This window comes from Pipistrellus hanaki, assembly GCF_964339955.1.
Source record: "Pipistrellus hanaki genome assembly, chromosome: 11".
NCBI lineage: Eukaryota > Metazoa > Chordata > Mammalia > Chiroptera > Vespertilionidae > Pipistrellus > Pipistrellus hanaki.
The window spans coordinates 13,862,935-13,881,857 of record NC_140513.1 but is presented as its reverse complement, the minus strand read 5'-3'; the positions used below and the strand labels follow the sequence as shown (position 1 = coordinate 13,881,857).

Genomic DNA, 18,923 nt, shown 5'->3' with positions numbered 1-18,923 from the left:
CCGAGCTAAAAACAACAGCGCGGGCGGCGGTGAGTAATGACGGGCACTGACCCCGTGCCAGCTCCGCGATGAGCACTTTGCATTGCATGACCTCACGCCGCAAAGCCACGCGATGAGATAGGCGTCGCTATTATCCTCATTGGGCAGAGCAGGAAACTGAGGCGAGGTCAAAGAAACGACTTCCCTGAGGGCACTCCGTGGAAGGGACAGACTCATCCCCTGAATTCAAACTCGATTCTTCGGCCACACCCCTCCGCGCCCTCACCAAAGGTCTGCCGGGGGGGGGGGGGGGGACACACCTCGGGATGCTCAGGTCTAAACGGGGAAACGGAGGCAGGATGGGACACTCCTCCCCCAAGGGACCTCCCTGTCAGGCCACCCAGCTGACCAGGCTGCAGGGCTGCCACAGAGAACCAGGCTGCAGTGGTTTTGCCAACCTGTTGGTAGACACGTGGGCAACTGGCCTCCGGGAGCCAGCTCCAGGCCACACTGCCTCCAGGAAGCCCCCCCAGACTTCTTGCCCTCCCCACACACCAACTGTGGCCTCACCAGAGACGGAGCACCCTTTCTCCCGGAGAGTGGACTCAGAGGTTCTCTGGAAGGAGGGAGGAACTGAGCCTCAAATTGGTTCGAGTCCCCCACCCCACCGTCACCCACTCACCCAGCAGGCTTGCGTCAACACACACTCACGGGGGTGACGAAACCACAGAAACAAGCTCTGGTGGAATCTGAATTGCCGCGCAAGGCGTAAACGTCAGGTGTGTTAAAGAAAGCTCTCTCTCCCTCTGCTGTCCTCTCTCTCTGGGCATCATCAAAAACCCGCACTCAAACGCCTTTTTGTTTGGCTGATCTGAGTCACTGTGTTTCTTTACAAGAAGAATAAATAAGTAGTTCACAGAGTCTCTTCAGTTCAGACTTTCCCATACCCACAACTCCCTTCCCCAGACTCCTGCTTCATCACACCTAATATCCCACAGTCATTCGTTCACAGTCCCAGGGGAGTCTGCCCGGCCGCCGAGGGCCGAGGGCACGGTGACTGACCCCGTGAGCTGTGGAGCGGGGGAGACTTCCACTCCAACTCCACCTGACCTCCTTTCCCGCTGGGTGATGTCAGGCAACCCACGCTCCTCTCCGGGCCTCCGTCTCCTCGTCTGCTAAACGGAGTTGGTAAGAGGATCTCACGGATTAGGTGCGAGAACCTGATGGGCTAATTCTTGGCGGGTCTTGAGCTCAGGGTCTGCCCATGGAGAGTCCTCGGCATGTCTGAGCTGCTCTAGCAATTATTATTATTGCAGCCCAGAGCGGCCCTGCGCCTGGCTCAGGGTCACAGAGCCGACGTGAGGCAGAGCAAACACTAACAGCAGGTCCCGGTGCCCGGTCCAAGCTCTTTCTCAACACGGAGCCGCTCTCCTGGGAACCTGTGAGCTGGCACCGCCCAGGGGCTTATCGTGGCCCGGCAGCTTCCCCAGGCCCGCAGCCCGCAGGCCAAGTGCAAAGTCCCAACCAGCAGGTTTGTTTTTCTTTTGCCCACATGCACGAAATCGACAAGTGGCTCAGAGTGAAAGTTCCCGAACCTTGGCATCCTCCCCATGCCGAGGTGAGCGGTGATCTCATCCCGGTGACTAAGCCAACGCCTTGCCGACGCCAGGAGCCCTCTCTGGGAACCCACGGGCTTGGCGCTGCTGGCTCCCAGCCCCAGGAGCAGAACCAGGGGTTTTCACAGAGCTGGGAATCCTGGATCCTGGAGCCCAGAAAGGAGAGGGTGGTTCTGAAAAGCAGGCTGGTGCTACGGCTGAAGGTCAGGGTGGAGCTAGAGATCCGGGTTCGAGTCCCAGCTTTGCCTTGAGCTTCTCGTGAGTTCTAGGCAAACCCAGGCCTCTGCCTGCCCAACTCTAAAATGGGTGCATTATAGATTCCCAATGGTCTGTCCAGCTCAGATCCGGTTCAGCCCTCAGGGGCTCCGGCCTAGCTGGGGAAGGAGTGGAGGGGGATACAGGTGTGGGGTAGGGGACAATGGGCACTAGAATGCGCAGAAGGAGAGGCCAGCGTTGCTGGAGTGGTTGCCCAGGCTGCCCCGCGGACCTGGGAGAGGGGGGAGGGGTGAAGCTGGGAGGAAGAGAATGGATTCTGGGGTCTGGGAGCTTATCAGTGGCCAGGAGCCCAGAGCCAGAGGCACTAGAGCAGCCTGAAAAGCTTCAGTGAATCAAGCCAGGGGAGAAGAGCCTTCCCCCAGAACTTCAGCCGACGCCTCCTCCCTCTCCATTAATTCCTGGTGAAGACAGATAGACAGACAACCAGAAGGACCTAGATTAAAACTTAGACAAATCCAAGAAACCCAGATAAAGACTTTGCTCAGAACTGGCTCTTCTGAGAACCCAAAGGCAGGAGAAAATGGGATGCTCCCTCTCCCTTGGTGCCGGGTTACAGAAGGAAAGGTAGGACCGGACAAGGTGTCTTCTGAGGAGTTTTTTTTAAAAAAAAATCTGCTCTACCAAACAGCTTAAACTGACACCTGAAGCAACGCTGGGGTGGGGGCACACCATTGCACTCACTGTTGTGCACTGTTGATAAAAGGGAACTGCTGTGCTCTGGAACCCTCAATGGTTCCCTAGTGCCTAAAGCTGTGGTCGGCAAACTGCGGCTCGCGAGCCACATGCGGCTCTTTGGCCCCTTGAGTGTGGCTCTTCCACAAAATACCACGGCCCGGGCGAGTCTATTTTGAAGAAGCGGCGTTAGAAGAAGTTTAAAAAAATTTGGCTCTCCAAAGACATTTCAATCGTTGTCCTGTTGATATCTGGCTCTTCTGACTAGTGAGTTTGCCGGCCACTGTTCACACGCTCCTTGTTACGGTATGCGGGGCCTCAATTTGGGGTCCTGATGGCACTTTTCTGCTCCACTCCCATCGCTACTCTGCCTTTCCCCTCACCCCTGCCCCAGCCACTACAGCCTCTAGCTGATCCCCAACCCCATCATGAGCCTTTGTCCCCTGATCCACCCTCAGGTCCTTAGTCTTCTCAGTGTCCTGCTGCTTTGCTTCATAACCTGCCCCTATGGTCTCAGCCACCCCATATCTCCTCTGTCGCCTCTTCATTAGGCCCCTCCCAGGGGTGAAGAGCACAGGCACGGGGGCAGGGAGCAGGCCTAGGTCCTGCCACCAGACTCTGGGCGCGTGCGGGATGGGCACACGCCTCCGCGCCCATTTTCAAAGTGGGCAGCGCGACCTCCGCCTCCGTCAGCGGCTGCCGAGCCGCTCAAGCGAGATAATGGAGCCAGGAGCTCTGCCCAGCCTCAAGGGTGACACAAATGCGAGGGATCGGGACGGCTATTTTTAACTCCCACATCCTGGCCGAAAACAAACCCCTCACACGCCCTGCAGATCCTATCGGGGGGCTGGCTGGCAGGGACTTTTGGGAATTCTCTCCTCCGGGAAGCAGCGCCAGGCAGGTCCGCGCTGACGGCTCACCCTCTGCTGGGAAAGCCTCCAGCTGGGCCCGGCTCCCATTCTGTCTGGCCTGGCCGGGTCCTCGCGGCCCCTGTCAAACAGCCACTTCCTGCTGGATTCGGTTGTCACACAGTCTCCAGCTGGTGACAGTCAGACAGATGCTAAGAGAGGTCATTCATTCATTTGCTCATTCGTTTAGCCCCACGTGTCCTCCTGTCCCCCCTCTGAGGAGGTGGGGCCTGCTGCAGGGCCACCCACAAGGGTCCACCATGAGCATCTGTGCATGGGTGCTCAGTCTAGGGGCAGGGCAGGGGTGCAGATAGGCAAACAGAGCAACAGTGAGTGGCACCATCAACAACATCATGGAGACTGTGGGACTCCAGGGGCCCCTGCCAGCCTCCAACTGGGCAAGGGGCTTGGACAGCATTTGAACGGAAAACGGGACCTTCCTCCATCTCCCTCCAGCACCCCCAGCGTCCCTCGGACCTTACTCCCACGTGGTAGCAGCCCCTGTGACCTACAGGAGGATGGGTGCTTCCTCTTTTAGGACAGAGAGCTCCCACCGGCCCCCTGGCCCACCTGGCACTGCCTAAACCCATAAGGATGCTGCCCACTCTCCCCGGTCCCACCTCGCCCGCCGGCCACTGCCCGAGTTCACTCTCATCACGTGATGTCACGGGGAAAGGGACTCCAACACAAGAGTGTCCCGGAGAAAAGCCTCATCCTGAACGAGGAGCCGTCACTACGGCTCCCCCCGCCGAGCCCTGCCTCCTTTCGGGAGTGCAGTGAGCACTGGGTGTGGGTGCGAGAGGCAGTTCAAGTCTGGGTGGCCTCTTTCCGGCTGCGTTTGCTCCACCACGTATCTCTCGGAGCCTCAGTTTCCCCGGCAGAAACTACGTTAAAGGACCACATGGAACAAGGCCGGCTGCGTGAAAGGGCTTTCCAAACCCAGTGGTTTTATAGAAACGTTTGCTTCAGCACAAATTCTCTGTCCTCATTTCTTATCTTTCCCCTTTGGCCTCTGGGCACAAGAACCCCCTCTGAACTCAGGATAGACAGTTTCTCTGGAGGTTCCGGCCACAAATACCTGCAACCCTAGAAAAGTCATAGGAGCCGCTGGAGCCACTCAGTGACCCCCCCAGACCTTACATAAGGGTTCTGCAAACTCCCTTCCGAACCTATGAATCAGGTGGGTCCCGGCTGAAGGAGACCTCAGCTCAGCCGGCAGGAGGGGACGGACGGGTGCCCTTTTCGGACTGCTCTCAGGATGCTCTGTCTGTGATGCCGCGGGGCCAGAATAGACTTTTTTAAAAAGCTGATCAAGAGCGATCCAGAGGAGGCCGGGAAGTCTTTCTCACCCCGAAGGCTCCTTTCTGTTTGCCCCTCGGCCGAAGCCGGCCTGGCCCAGGGCCCACAGAGAGGACCCCTACCTGTTTGCCTTGCAAAGCGGGGTGCGGGCAACATGCTCAGAATCAGGAGCAGAAAAAAACCAAACCCGAATTACAAACCAGCCCAACCCGGCAAGGTTTTCTGAGCATTTCCTAGGCCAGTGGTCGGCAAACTCATTAGTCCACAGAGCCAAATATCAACAGTACAATGATTGAAATTTCTTTGGAGAGCCACATTTTTTAAACTTAAACTTCTTCTAACGCCACTTCTTCAACATAGACTCGCCCAGGCCGTGGTATTTTGTGGGAGAGCCACACTCAAGGGGCCAAAGAGCTGCATGTGGCTCACGAGCCGCAGTTTGCCAACCACAGTCCTAGACCAAAGAAGGCCCACACCGGACCCCACAACTTTGTGGGGCACTGAGACGGGAGGTGAGGCCAGGGCCTTGCCCTCTAGAAATTCCAAGTGCCTCTCGGAGACAAAGAATTGTAAAGCAAAGTGGCAAATAAGAGCCCAGGCCAGCACCGTGCAGGGGGCAGCTCGCCCTGAGTGAGGTGATGAGACAGAGTAGAGGTGACATTTGTGCCAGATCCAGAAGGGCAGGGAAATTTGGTCAGTGACGCAGTGGCCGAGAGAGAAGGAACAGGCAGCCTGCAGAGCAGAGAGAGGAGGGAGGCAGGGAGGAAGGCTGAGCAAGATGGGGCCGATCGCCAGGCCAGGGAGCACGGGTTTGATCCTGTGGGTGGGTAACAGGGAGCCACCCCCGAGGAGTGGGGGGAGGAGAGGCATGAGGGAGGGGGAAACTGAGGGCAGGAGGCTGGCTGGCAGAGGTTGCCGTTAACAGGGCCTGCTTTAGGAAGCCAGGAGGCCAGGGGGCCTGTCCTAGGCCTAGGAAACAGGCCTCTGGGTCCCCTCAGCCAGCTGCTCGGCTCTGGCTCCCGGGAGAGGTTCCAGCCATCCAGGCACAGGGACCAGTCAGGAGGGGCCAGCGAAGCAATTCGCCCTCCACTCCAACCCAATTACTCCCCCGACCTGAGCCCACGGCGGACACCCCTCCCTAGACATGCAGAAGGAGAACAAGAGATCTCACTAAACACCTTCCCTTTCCCCTTTCCCGAAAACCGGAGTTTGAAAAGATGACCAGCCCAGCCTAGGATCTCACAGCCCGATGGTGGCTCAGTCAGAACCCAGGTCTTCCAGCTTCCAGCTCAGAGAGCTCCGGCACCACAGCCAGACCAAGTGGGGAGAGGAGCCGTGAGGGTGGGATACAGTGCGAAAAGCCCCATGCTCACTGTCAAGGGACCTGGGATCAAGTTCAAACTTTCCCCCCGCCCCCCCCCAGACATCAGAGCTTTGGCTGTGTCGCTCAGCTTCCTGGACTCAGCAGCCTCCTCCATAAAAACGGGTGTTTAATAAATCCGTGCCTTTCACAGGACCAAACAGGATGGAGATGGAAAATGCTCTGTGTGTGCCACAGCTCTGAGGTCAGGACTCCAGGAGTCCAAGACCTAGGTGGGCGATCCCTTTATCCCCCTTCTCCGGGCAGCCAGCCCTGTCCAGCCAGTCTCCGTCACACATTTCTCCGGCTTCCCATGGACCAGCACAGCAGCCGCCCTGGGGAAAAGATAGGTATCTACTGGGTTTGACAATATAGATGCACACATGGCAGGCCCAGGCCACACCCCTCCCCCAGAAATTCGAGCACAGCACCTCCTATCTGAGAGGTCAGAGGCCATCATGGGACCATGGAGGAGGAAGGTGTGTGTGTGTGTGTGTGTGTGTGTGTGTGTGTTCCAACTCCCTTCCCCTGAATTCCCACCATACTTGTTGTGAAATCTGAGCACATGGGCCTCATCCAGGATGCTCCAATATTTCTAGAAAGAAGAGGTCAGAGGCCGTGGAGGGTGGAGAGGTGAGCAGGGCCTCTGAGAGCCACAGGCTTGCTACTTCACACATTCATGTGTGGCAGGAGATGCCTCTGTCCTGGGCACCTCTGCTCTCTGAAGGCCTTCCCTCTCAGGCCAGCCATCCACCCAGGAGACTCCCACAACCATCGGCAGACACGGGGTGTAACATCATGCCCGTTTCACCGCTGGGAGACAGCCCCAGAAAGGAAACGGAACCAGCTCAAAGACTGAAGACAAGACTGAGACTCAGATCTCCTGGAACCCATATCCCATATTCTCTCCTTGGGGCTGTGTTTCTCAGATGGCTCTGTACATGGGAACGGAGGGGAGTTTAAGAAGTACAGATTCTTAGGTCTGGAGTAGAGGTGAGGAATCTGCATTTCAACAAGTGGCCAAGTGATTGTGATGCAAAGCATCGCCCGCATGTCCCGCAGACCCAGGCCCCCGCCCACCCCACCCCCGTGGGCACACAGGATGGCACAGGACGAAAGTAACGGTGAGAAGCGTGGGCTCTAAAAGCAGCTGCTGGGCTTGGGATGTACTCCAGCACCTTCGGGTGATTGGCTTTGAGTAAATCTCTTAACCTCTCTAAACCTGTTTCTTCTTATGCAAAATGAGGACAAGGAAAGAATCAACCTCATGGGGTTGTCTTTAAGATGCAAGGAAATGTGGACCTAGCATACAATAAACACTCAATAAACGGTCCTGTGATCATTGCCAGATCCAGTTCAGTGTGTTAAATGCCTAAAGGAAGGAACAGAACATCAGGCACGGGACTGCAGTGAATAACGGAGCGGGAGCCGGTAAGAGATGCCTGCAGGGCTGTACTAAAACCAGTGGGTAGAACTAACAGGGACACAGATTTCCGCTCCCAACAGGAAGGGTGTTTTTTTTGTGTGTGTGTGTGTTTTTTTAACAGCCTGGAGTTGTCCAATCGTGAAGCCAGCTGCCTGGTGGGCTGGCTGTCACTAGCGGATTCCAGCAAAAAGGACTAGATGTTCACCAGGTGGAGACACAACTCCAGAGAAGGAAGAATGGGGAGGGGAGGGTCTTGAAGGTGACTCTGGGCCAGGTTCTGCAGGCCAGCCCCTCTCTGCATCATGCTGGTTAATGAGTGCATTTACATTTCCCTGATATGTACAGCCTTGGCCTCCGAGCATCCAAAAGGGATGAGGAGAGATCGGTGATAGACAGAAAGCCTATACCTTCTGAATAGTTCATGACAAGGAGGCGGATGGAGGGGGCTGTCTTAACTCTGAGACATATACACCCACTAGAATAGGTATGTGCATCTCTGCGCTTTTCTCCAAAGAGTTTATTAAGAGGGGCTGGTCCACCCCAACTTTTGAGAGGAGGGGCAAAAGGGCCCAAGCTCCAGGTGACAGACAGGCAGCCCACGGCTGTTGTCCCGTGAGCCAGGTGCCTTCCATGCAGCGTTACCTCTCAAAGGCCTTAATAGATCCCCCTGGAGTGGGACCCTGGAGCTCAGAGAGGTTAGGAAACCTGCCTTAGGACGCACAGCACTGAGGGTGGGGCTGACGTTGGAACTCGGGTTCTCTGGGCTCTAAAGCTGGAGTTTGATTTGGTTTTTAACTCTCAGGTCTATGGTCTTAGATCAAGAAAAAAAAAATAGAATTTGGCTTTGATATTGAAGGGAAATAATGCTCAAGATGATCATCCTCACAAGTGACAACCCTTCTACTCATCCACCCTCAATCAAAATTAAATCCAAGTCGAAATTAACATTCTCCCCTGAACAGCTGAAGGGGACCTGGGGAGAGGGGTGCAGTTTCCATATGACTCAAGCCAGACAGCTGAAAAGAATGGACCATTGGGCCCTGGCTGGTTTGGCTCAGTGGATAGAGCGTCAGCCTGCAAACTCAAGAGTCCCAGGTTCGATCTGGTTAAGGGCATGTACCTTGGTTGGGGCACATCCCCAGTGGGGAGTGTGCAGGAGGCAGCTGATCTATGTTTCTCATTGATGTTTCTAACTCTCTATTCTTCTCCCTTTCTCTCTGTAAAAATTTAATAAAATATATTTAAAAAGAAGAAGAAGAAGAAGAAGAAGAAGAAGAAGAAGAAGAAGAAGAAGAAGAAGAAGAAGAAGAAGAAGAAAAAAGAATGGACCATCGGAAACCAGTAAGCCAGAAATTGCCACCAGGCTGGGCATTGGGGCTTGGATGGTTTGGGTCCCTGTTCCTACTCTGCTTCGCTTAAGGTGTTTTAACGGATGGGCAGGGTAAAAGCACCAGGAAACCGAAAAGAAGCCCCACTTCAATGACCCTACCCCCTGGAGGGTCTGCAGTTTTGGGAGACCACTGGAAACGATGGGGTTGGGAAGGATAGAACCCCCAACCTCCTGGCCAGCTATGGGCCCCAGCTTGGCTTGGGGGGGTGGTCCTCATAACACCAAGCACCCAGAGATAGTGGCAGGGCTCACAGGAAAGTTTAGAGTCAGCCCATCAGGAAGAGATCCTTCCAGCACAGTGGGCTGTAAGGGGAAGAGGGGTGAGTAAAGCAAAGTCTCAGCCCACTGCTCTGTCCCACATCCCCATATCTCCTATCAGAGCCTCCAGACCCTCTGGAACCCCAAATCCCTCTGGGGTACTCCTGCAAGCCCTTGTGGCCCCCTCCTCTTGATTCAGAGACTCTAGCTCTTACCTCTAGACGCCTGTGGGGCCGCTGGGCGCTACCATCGGAGCCGATCCAGGGTCAGGGTCAGGGTCAGGAAGCGGCGGGATGGCCAGGCGGCAGGAAAGTTCCCGCAGCGCGAGCTAGGCCGAGCGCGGGGAGCGGGCCGGCGGGCGGCGGACCCAGGAGCGCGCCCAGCCGGCTCCGCGCCTCCGCCTGCCTGCGCCGCGGTGCTCGGCTCTGGGCTCCCCGGCTCCCCGGCTCCCCAGCTCCCCGGCCACCGGCGCGCCCCGCCCGGCCAATCCCGCCCGGCCACCGCGGCTCCTCCCGCCAGCCCGGCACCAAGCGGAGGCCGGAGGGGAGGGGAGGGGCGGGGGCGCACCTGTTAGACCGATCGACCCCACTACCGCCACCCGCCAGGCCGGACCGGGCAGGGCGGACCCCTCATTCCTGGCTCCTGTCCCCGCGTTGGCTCAGGGGCTGGGCCGGGCCGCACGCCCCCTCCCTCCATGCCCCCATCTAGGCCAGGCCGCGCTGCCCTCCGCCCCCTCCCGGGCCGCGGGGTTCAGCGCGCTGCGGTCTCGGCTCGTCCACCCAGGCCCTCCGTGCGGACCCCAGGATTTCAGAGAGAAACCCCGGCTCTAGGCTGTAGGCGACTGAGGAGTAGGACTCTGCTTTGCTCACCCCTCTACCACTCTACATCCCCCCCCCCCCTACCCCCCAAGGATCTTTGCGTGGCAGCTGACCCTGAAACTCTGAAACTTTGCTGTGCGCCCTGCCTCCTTGATCTTCCACCGACCACAGGGTCGGAGATCTGTGCCAAGTCCAGAGCTTTGGAGGGAATGGGCGGCGCGGTGCGGGGGGGGGGCGGGGGGGGGAGAGGGGGTGTCACAGAGAATGCAATTCAATTCTAACGCTCCTACTCTTTCGAGGACCCCATCTGGGTTCGGGCAAATTTGTCCAGAATGCTTGCGGTCCGCTTCAGCGGGTACCCCAACTTTTTTTTTGGGGGGGGAGGGGGGTGACTAACCAATATTAAAGTTTGATGATCTCGTTGTCCCACTTTCCAGATAGGAAGGCTGAGGCCCGCGGAAGTAAACCCTTCTCAGACCCTAGTGGCCACGCAGCAACTTTTCCAAACAAAAGGCGAGTTTGCAGGGAGCGCTCGGCTCTTCTCTGCAGCCCCAGGCAGATGCCTGGGGTCCCCCCCCCCCTCCCTCCAACCTGCCCCCTACCCCCACCCCCACTCCCCTGCAGCGGACCTGGCGCGGGGAAGGAGAAAAAGGTCCCAGCAAGTGCCTGGGAGGGCAGGGGCAGCCCGCGGGGCGGCCTTACCTCGGCAGCAGAGCGGGTCCTCGCGGAGCGCGCCGGCCGGAGGCGCCAGCAGCGGCAGCGAGGCCCAGGCGAGCGCGCGGGAGGCCGGGCCGCCGCCTCCCATCCCGGGCCGCCCGGGCCGCGCCGGCGCCCGCGGACCTGCCACCCTGCGCGGCGCCCGAGGGGAAGGCGCTGTGCCCGCGGCCTCGGCCTCGGGGATGGGGGGGGGTCCTGGGCCCGGCGTGCGGGGGGAGCGTGCGGGGCTCCCCGGGCTCCGCGGACGGTCGGCGGCGGCTCGGACTCCCCAGGTCGCTGCCCCGGCTCCCGGCGGCGGGCACCAGGCGCGCAGGGCAGGGCGCTATTTTTAGCGAGAGCTGCTCTCCCAGTTGGACAGACAGAACCAGTTAATGCGGCCGCCGGGGAAGGGCCTGCACCTGGAGCTCCCCGGAGCGGCAGCGACCGCGGCTCCGCTGAAAGCTGATCCTTCGCATTCCTGCCTCTCGAGGCGGGAGGGCGGGGGGGAGACGCCTAATTCCTGGGGGAAGCAGCGTCCTCTCCGGAGGCAGCGCCCGCCCGGGCCCCAAGTGCACAGCCGGGATGGAGCTCTTTGAATGGACTCTGGAGCCCTGCCGGACTTCCTCCTGCTGCCCCCAGGCCTCTGGCTACTTCCCATGCTCCCTACTGGTCTCTAGCAATGGAAAGCCCCCCCTACACACACACACACACACACACACACACACACACACACACACACGCTTTGGTCCCAGCACCGACAGAAGCTGGCACACAGACATCACTCAGGAGCTACTTGTTGAAAGAAGGGCGGAAGGAGTGAACATCGGGGACCAGAAGAGAGAAGAGCAGTGGGGTCCAGCAGAGCCTGGGCAGATGGGGTGGGTGTACAGGGTGGCTTTAGAAGCCCACGGAAGCCCTAATCCAACACTTTCTAGCTGTGTGACCCTGGCAAAGCATCTCACCTCGGTGCCTTCATGTCCCCTTCTGCATAAGGGAGTCTTAGGAGCCCAGGATACGGAGTGAGAGAGGACTTTGCAAACAAGAGCATGAGATGAATGCTCGTGTCATGAGTGCAGAGAGGGATGCAAAGATGAGTAAGACACGTATGTGCTCTCCGGGAGCCACTAGCCCTGATAATCCAAGGAAGGGGTTCTCGGGGACTAAAAAGGTACAGGGAGACCCTATGACATCAGTACAAGGAGAGATCAGTAAGGCCAGTGATAGAGGCCGAAGAAATAGACGCACACAAGTATGGAAACCTGTGCAGAGGCGGTGCTACAGGGGGGGGTGGGGGGGGGCGGAATAGAAACATCTGTAAGAGGTACTTTTATGGAACAATTGGCTATCCATATTGGGAGAAATGAGATAGAATCCCTACCTCATAGCATCCATAAAAAAATCAGTTCCAGCCCTGGCTGGTGTGGGTCAGTGGTTAAAGCACCGACCTTCACAATGAAGGGTCTTGGGTTTGCTTCTCGATTATCAATCAGTCAAGGCCATGTACCTGAGTTGCAGGCTCCATCCCCAGCCCCAGTTGGACATCTGCAGAAAGCAACCAACTAATGTCTTTTTCATCTCTCTCTCCCTCTCTCTCTCTCTCTCTCTCTCTCTCTCTCTCTCTCTCTCTCTCTCCCCCCAACCTTCCTGCCCTCCCTTGCACTCTCTCTAAAACTAAATGTTCTCAAGTGAAGATTAGCAAACTAAATCACTTCCAAGGGGATTAAAGACTTGAATACAGAAACCTTGTAACAATGAAAGATTTCTTTTTTAAAAATATATTTTTATTGGTTTCATACAGGAAGGGAGATGGGGGAGAAATAGAAATCTCAATGCTGAGAGAGAACCACCCTGCATGCCCCCCACTGGAGATCAAGCCTGCAAACCAGGCACACACCCTTGACTGGAACTGGGGACTGAACTGGGGACCCTTCAGTGTGCAGGCTGACGCTCTCTATTCACTGACCCAAACCGGGTAGAGCTTGAAAGATTTCTTAAAGTCTCTTATGACTTTAAGCACAAACCATTAAGATCCTGGATTCAATTCTGGTCAAAGGCACAAGGCAGCTGATCAATGATTATCTCTCATCATTGATGTTTCTGTCTCTTTCTCCCTCTTCACTCCTCTCTGAAATCAATAGAAATATTTTTTTTTAAACCGAAAAAGATTGACATATTTAATTAAAGTGTAAAACCCCTTTTTATCAACAGAAGATACTTGGAACACAATATCCAAAATATGCAAAGATCTTCTACAAATCAATTTCAAAAGAAAGGAGAGGAAATTGGGCAAAATACAGGAACAGGCAATTTGAAGAAGGGAAACAGGAATGGCCGGTAAACATAGGAAAAGAAAGTCAGCCTCAGAATAAGGAAAATGCAAAATACAGCCAGTCAATTGCCATTTCCCACTTGTGACCAGCAAAAGGGTAGAACCAGCAAAAAGAACTCCATGCACTGCTAGTGGGCGGAAAAAGGGTAACTGGAGAGCAATCCAACAGCATTGAGACACGTTGGAGATCCAGAGACTTGAGAACCTCTTGCTAGTGGCAGCGGGGTTTGTGCTAATGAAGAATCTGAACAGCCTCCGTGCTCGTCGGAGGAAGAAGACATGAACAGACGGCGGGGCTGTCAGTGAAACCCCATACTGCAGTGACAACGAATGGCTAGCGCTCCTTCTAAAGTATACAGGACCAGGGGGATGGGGAGCGAGTTGCAGGAGATCAAATTGTATGAGTTCATTTATATAGATTTTTTTTAATGTGCAGAGCAAAGTGATACCAAATATTGCTAGGAAAGTACATACGTGGGAAAAGCATAAAGAAATTCAGAAGAATGATAAATACACCATTCAAGGAAGAGTTTCTCAGGGGAGAGGGAGAGCTGATGGATGGTGGGAGGGGCTTCAGTCATATTGGTAAGGTTTGATTTTTTTTACCTGGACTATAGTTACACAGGTGTGTGTGTGTGTGTGTGTGTGTGTGTGTGTGTGTGTTGCCTTTTAACTCTTCATAACTTTTTTTTTAAAAGGACAGAACAAGCATGGCGAGAGTCTACATAAAATCCAGTCATGCTCTGAACTTCAGATTTCTTATTTTAATAATGCGGTCATTGCGTCTGTGAAGCGCTCCATAAATCAAAAGAACATGACTAGCCTGCTCCCCAGTCTCCACTGGGGCCCTTCACACCCTAGTCCCACCAGCTGGGGCTCCCGAACCCAAGCTCCACCATGCAGCCAGGTCTCCCAAGCCCCCAACCCACCCCACCCCTGTCAGGCCTTCGCACAAAGCGTTTGCTCCTGGACTTCCTGTCCTCCCTGTGTGCTGAGCCAGGGCCTGTCTCTCCTCTCACAACGCAGCAGAGCCATTTCAACCCACGTGAAGCCGCTGGGAGCTCTTCATGGGCCTTCCCCGGCAGAAGGTCCCACGGCACCTTCCCCCCACACACACTGTCTGTGCTTGGAACACTGTGGTGGTTGCAGCCAGTTGTGGAGCTGTCTCCTCCTTGAGCCCCTCCAGCTCACAAACCTTGTCTGAGCCGCCACCGGTGCCCCACCACTTGCATAGAGTCTGGCCTCAGGGAGGTTTGTTCAACCAATAAAGGGGTGAATGGGCAGATCCTCTTTGATCCAGAGCGCACTGGACAATGTAATATTATTCTTGTGACATGGACATTAGCCCTGGTTGGCTCTTTGTTCCATGCAAATGACCATGCCTGGCAGGAACCCTACCCCGATGAAAGTCTGCCACCTCAGTGCTTCTCAGAGAGGTCACCAATGGCCCTACCTGGTTTGGCTCAGTGGATAGAGCGTCGGCCTGCGGACTGAAAGGTCTCAAGTTCAATTCCAGTCAAGGGCATGTACCTCGGTTGTGGGTACATCCCCAGTAGGAGGTGTGCAGGAGGCAGCTGATCGGTGTTTCTCTCCCATCGATGTTTCTTTCTTTTTTTTAAAATACATTTTATTGATTTTTTACAGAGAGGAAGCAAGAGGGATAGAGAGTTAGAAACATCGATGAGAGAATCATTGATCAGTTGTCTCTTGCACACCCCCTACTGGGGATGTGCCCACAACCAAGGTACATGCCCTTGACCGAAATCGAACCTGGGACCTTTCAGTCCACAGGCCTACGCTCTATCCATTCAGCCAAACCGGTTTCGGCTCCCATCGATGTTTCTGACTCTCTATCCCTCTCCCTTCCTCTCTGTAAAAAATAAATAAAAATATATTTTTAAAAAAATTCACCAATGACCTTCCTGTTAGTCACACCAAGGACACCTTTCTACCTGCCTCTCACCTGACCTCTTGGCTTCACTTCACCCCCTGGACATTCTCTGATCTTTTCTGTCTCTCTGCCCTCTCCAAGTTTTCAGAAACAAAAAGGGGGGTTATGCCAAACTCTCAAAGGGAAAGCAGTCCCACTCCACAGATCTTCACGGAGCACGCTTGGGAGGGAACGTGGCCTTTGGTATCAGCGAGACCTGGGCTCACACCTGGGCCGAGCCACTTGCCAGCCGGTGACCTGGGGCATGCACCTCGGATTCTGTGCCTGCACAACCAGGGTGTGGCTGCGGCTTACGGCAGGGGGTTGTCCATGAGGTAATAGAGGCAAAATGCATGGCCCCATTTTGGGAGCAGGTAGTAATTATAGTAGTTACAGGAACGTTGGCCAAGAGGGAGATGTTTACAGGGGAGGGTGGAAGGAACCCCGTGGAGTTACTGTGAAAGTGGGCGGCTGAGAAATATGCCAGGGAGTGTTCCCCAGTCCTGAACAAAAACATGCACCTGGAGGCCAGCCCAGCAGGTGGGAGGGTCAGAAGTGAGCTCCCAGTTAGCGCTTCCTCCTGCTGCTTTGCTTCCCGGGGTGAGGGGCTGTGCAGCATCGCAGAACCACAGACCCTCCTCTCGGTCTCCCCACGTCCTCTCTGGCCCCCCACCAATCTGTTCTTGCTTACAGCCCAGGGACCGCAATCTGGGCCCGTCTTTTCCTCGCCAGCTCCCATCTGTAGGGGCCACGGGGCCTGCGGCACCTTCCCCCGGGACACGTCTCAAGCGATTTACCAAATGCATCGTCGGCGCCATCTATGCAAAATCCACATATGTCCGCTCGTCGGAGGCTCCCGGCAAGGCACCACAGAGGATGGCGAATAGCTGATGGCCCAGGCCCTGGGAGATGAACTGGCCAGTGGTACATGCTATGCAAGCAAACAAATACGTAAAGCCGCCAGGGATGCACGGGCCTTGGAATAGAACAAGACTTCATTTCGTGGGTTTGGAGGAGATTTTCTGAACTCATGAGCAGATCCTCTTTGATCCAGGGCGCACTAGACAATGTAATATTATTCTCGTGACATGGACATTAGCCACGGCTGGCTCTTTGTTCCCTGCAAATGGCCGTGCCCGGCAGGAAGCCTGCCCAGCTGAAGGTCAGTCACCTCAATGCTCCTCAGAGAGGTCGCTGGTGACCCTCCTGTTAGCCACGCCAAGGACCCCTTTCAGCCTGCCTCTCGCCTGACTTCTGGGCTTCACTTCGCCCCCTGGACATTCTCTGATCTTTTCCGTCTCTCCGCCCACTCCCAGGTGTTCTCCTGGTTCCCTGGTCCTCTCCTTGGCTCCCTCCTTTGACTCCACCGGGCTGCAGAAGCTGGAGTTTGAGATGGTCTGAGTCCTTCTTATCCTTCCAGACTCTCCACTTCGACTGCATCCAGGCCCCTGGCATCAAAGGCTGTCCTTATGCTGGCGAGCCCCAAATGGTTACTTCCAGGCCAGTCGAGCCCCTGCCTGGGTGGACAGTGGGCAGGGCCAGTCGAGCCTCTGCCTGGCCTTCAGGAAGAACTAGCCGCTCCCTGCATCTGCCTGGCCCTCCCTGCTGGTCTCTGTCTGTGGCTTCTCCTTGGGAGGTTTGCACAGCACATAATCCATCGCATCACCCCAAGCCGGCTTGAAAGCTTCCACTGGCTCCTTGTCTCCATGTGGCCAAGCAGGCCCTGGGCGCTCTGGCCCAGCCCACCTCCCCGCCCTGGCTTCTTGCCATCTCCCCCTCCCTTCCCGCCTGCAGCCACCCAGCCAGCCGCCAGATCCCGGCTATGCCCTGCTTTCCCCATTACACAGGCCGTGCACCAGGCTCCCCTCTCCGAAATGCTTTTCTCTGTCCCCTCCGCTCCTTGGCCCAGTACACTTCTCCCCATGTCATGTCCTGAGGGAAGCCTTCCCTGGCCTGGCACGCTGCCCCCACGTGGCCCGGGTCCTTTGCTTCATGGCGTTTATTGCAGCTGGTGACTGTGCCTTCGCGGTGTGATCACCCTCCTGGGGCTGGATGTCCCTGCGCACGGCCATCATGCCTGGTTCTGTCCATTCCTACCCCTCCCCTGCACACACCCCTCCCCCGGGAAAGGCTGTTTCCCCTGCCCACCAAGCCCTCCCCCCACTCTGTCCACCCTTCCAGGAAGCCTGCCGGGTCCCTCTGGGTGGATGGAAGGACCGTGGTTGTCTCTGAGGCAATATTTCCTTGTCCGTAGAACAGGGATGAGACTGCCTCTGTCAGGTCAGCGAGGGGACAAGAAACCGTGTTCAGAAAGCAACAGAAGCACTGCCCAGTACTGGCACTCACCCCTCGCCTGCGCCTAGACCCATGCCTGGCACCCAGTGGCCGCGACATGAATTGAACTGACTCAGGTCCAAGGTCCTGAGCTTTTTAGAGTTCGGCTTGCTTCTTGAAATTACCGTGTGCAAGAGTGGAACTTGTAGACAAGTTCAATTTCCCACAGTGAGAGGGTCTGAAAAGCCACTGCGATTCTGACTGCCTGGTGGGTTTCTCTCCAGCTGACAAAGGACCACACCATTCCCTCAGCAAGAAACGCTTTGGGACCAAGCACAGCGCCCGGCCCCTCCCGCTGGAAGCAGGTCATTCCTTCCACACACGTTCCCGCCTCCAGCCCTCCGCATCCCAGGCCACAGAAGGTGATTTCTTATTGCCATTAGCATAATTCCCCGGCTGCAGGGCTGTAGAGACGCTGTTAGATGAGCCTGGGGGGTTTGCACAGTTATTCGTCTCAAGTAAGTCACCTGAAGTTCACCTGCCATCAGGACTCATGGCCGCATTCTGCAATCGCAGGGGATGGTTTCGCTAATAACAGAGGCACCTTCATCTAATAGTTTAATGCCAGGAGAACAGTCAGCTCCAGGGCCATTCCCATTTCCAGGTTTGCTTCACGTTCTGGAGAGAAGATTCTGCTCAAGGAGGCTGACGTTACTCCTTTACCATCCAAAGGCATCCAGGGGCAACACGGAATCCTACCTCTGCATCTACAGGAAAAGGCGGGAGGGGCCTGCGATAGGGAGCTGGTGGTGGGGCTGGGGTCTCCCACAACTGGAGGACGCACTGACAGGTGAGGGCTGGGCTGGGTTAGGACCACAGGCATTCCCAGGGAGAACCCCAATGCTACTTCCATTCGCTCATGATCTCTGCCATTCTTTTATTCCACTCTGGGGGCCTCTCCTCGCTAAGGCCTAGTCTCTGCTGTTGTGTGAGTACAAATATTGGTAACAAACACGTACGGAGCCCTGTTCCAGGCACCTGGCACATTCACTCCTTACAGCCCACGGGGCAGGTGGGTGCTGCTATTACCCCCACTCTATAGGTGAGACAGCAGAGAGGTTAGGAAACTTGCTTCAAGTCACTCAGCTCGTAAGGGGCAGAGCTAAAATGCGAACCTTAGACCACAAACTTCCTCGTGTTCACGTGCAAGGAGGAATCCAGAACCCCCCGGAATTGTTCAACCCCTACTCCACGCTCCCCTTTAACCTTCAAAGCTATGGATGGGGGTGTTGCTAGCCCCATTTCATTGAGAAAAATTCTGAGTCTCAAGAGGGGGTTGAGCAGAAACCAGTTTGGCTCAGTGGATAGAGCGTCGGCCTGCGGACTGAAAGGTCCCAGGTTCAATTCCGGTCAAGGGCATGTACCTTGGTTGCGGGCACATCCCCGGTGGGGGTTGTGCAGAAGGCAGCTGATGGATGTTTCTCTCTCATCAATGTTTCTAACTCTCAATTCCCCTCCCCTCCTCTCTGTAAAAAAAAAAAAAAAAAAAAAAAAAAAAAAAAAAAAAAAAAAAAAAAATTTAAGGGGTGGGGGGAGGGGAGGGTTGATTTGGCCAAGGGCAACACAGTGAGGCAAAGGAGGAGTTGGGCTTGAACCTGAGCAAGGAAGTCTGTGTGGGGTCTGTGCACGGGC

General features: G+C 55.9%; 1 protein-coding gene across 2 annotated transcripts in view; it reads right to left on the bottom strand.

The window, feature by feature from the left end:
• The window catches only part of DAB2IP (DAB2 interacting protein), a 177,499-nt gene that overhangs the window by 147,962 nt on the left and 10,614 nt on the right, over positions 1 to 18,923 (bottom strand). The window contains exon 1 of one of the 2 annotated variants that reach the window (XM_084899195.1): positions 10,705 to 10,833. The exons of the other annotated variant lie outside the window; for it this stretch is intronic. Coding sequence (XP_084755321.1) covers positions 10,705 to 10,807 — 103 coding nt within the window. The 5' untranslated portion in view covers positions 10,808 to 10,833. Of the gene's footprint in view, positions 1 to 10,704; positions 10,834 to 18,923 lie in introns of those variants that run through there. 2 annotated transcript variants of the gene reach the window in all.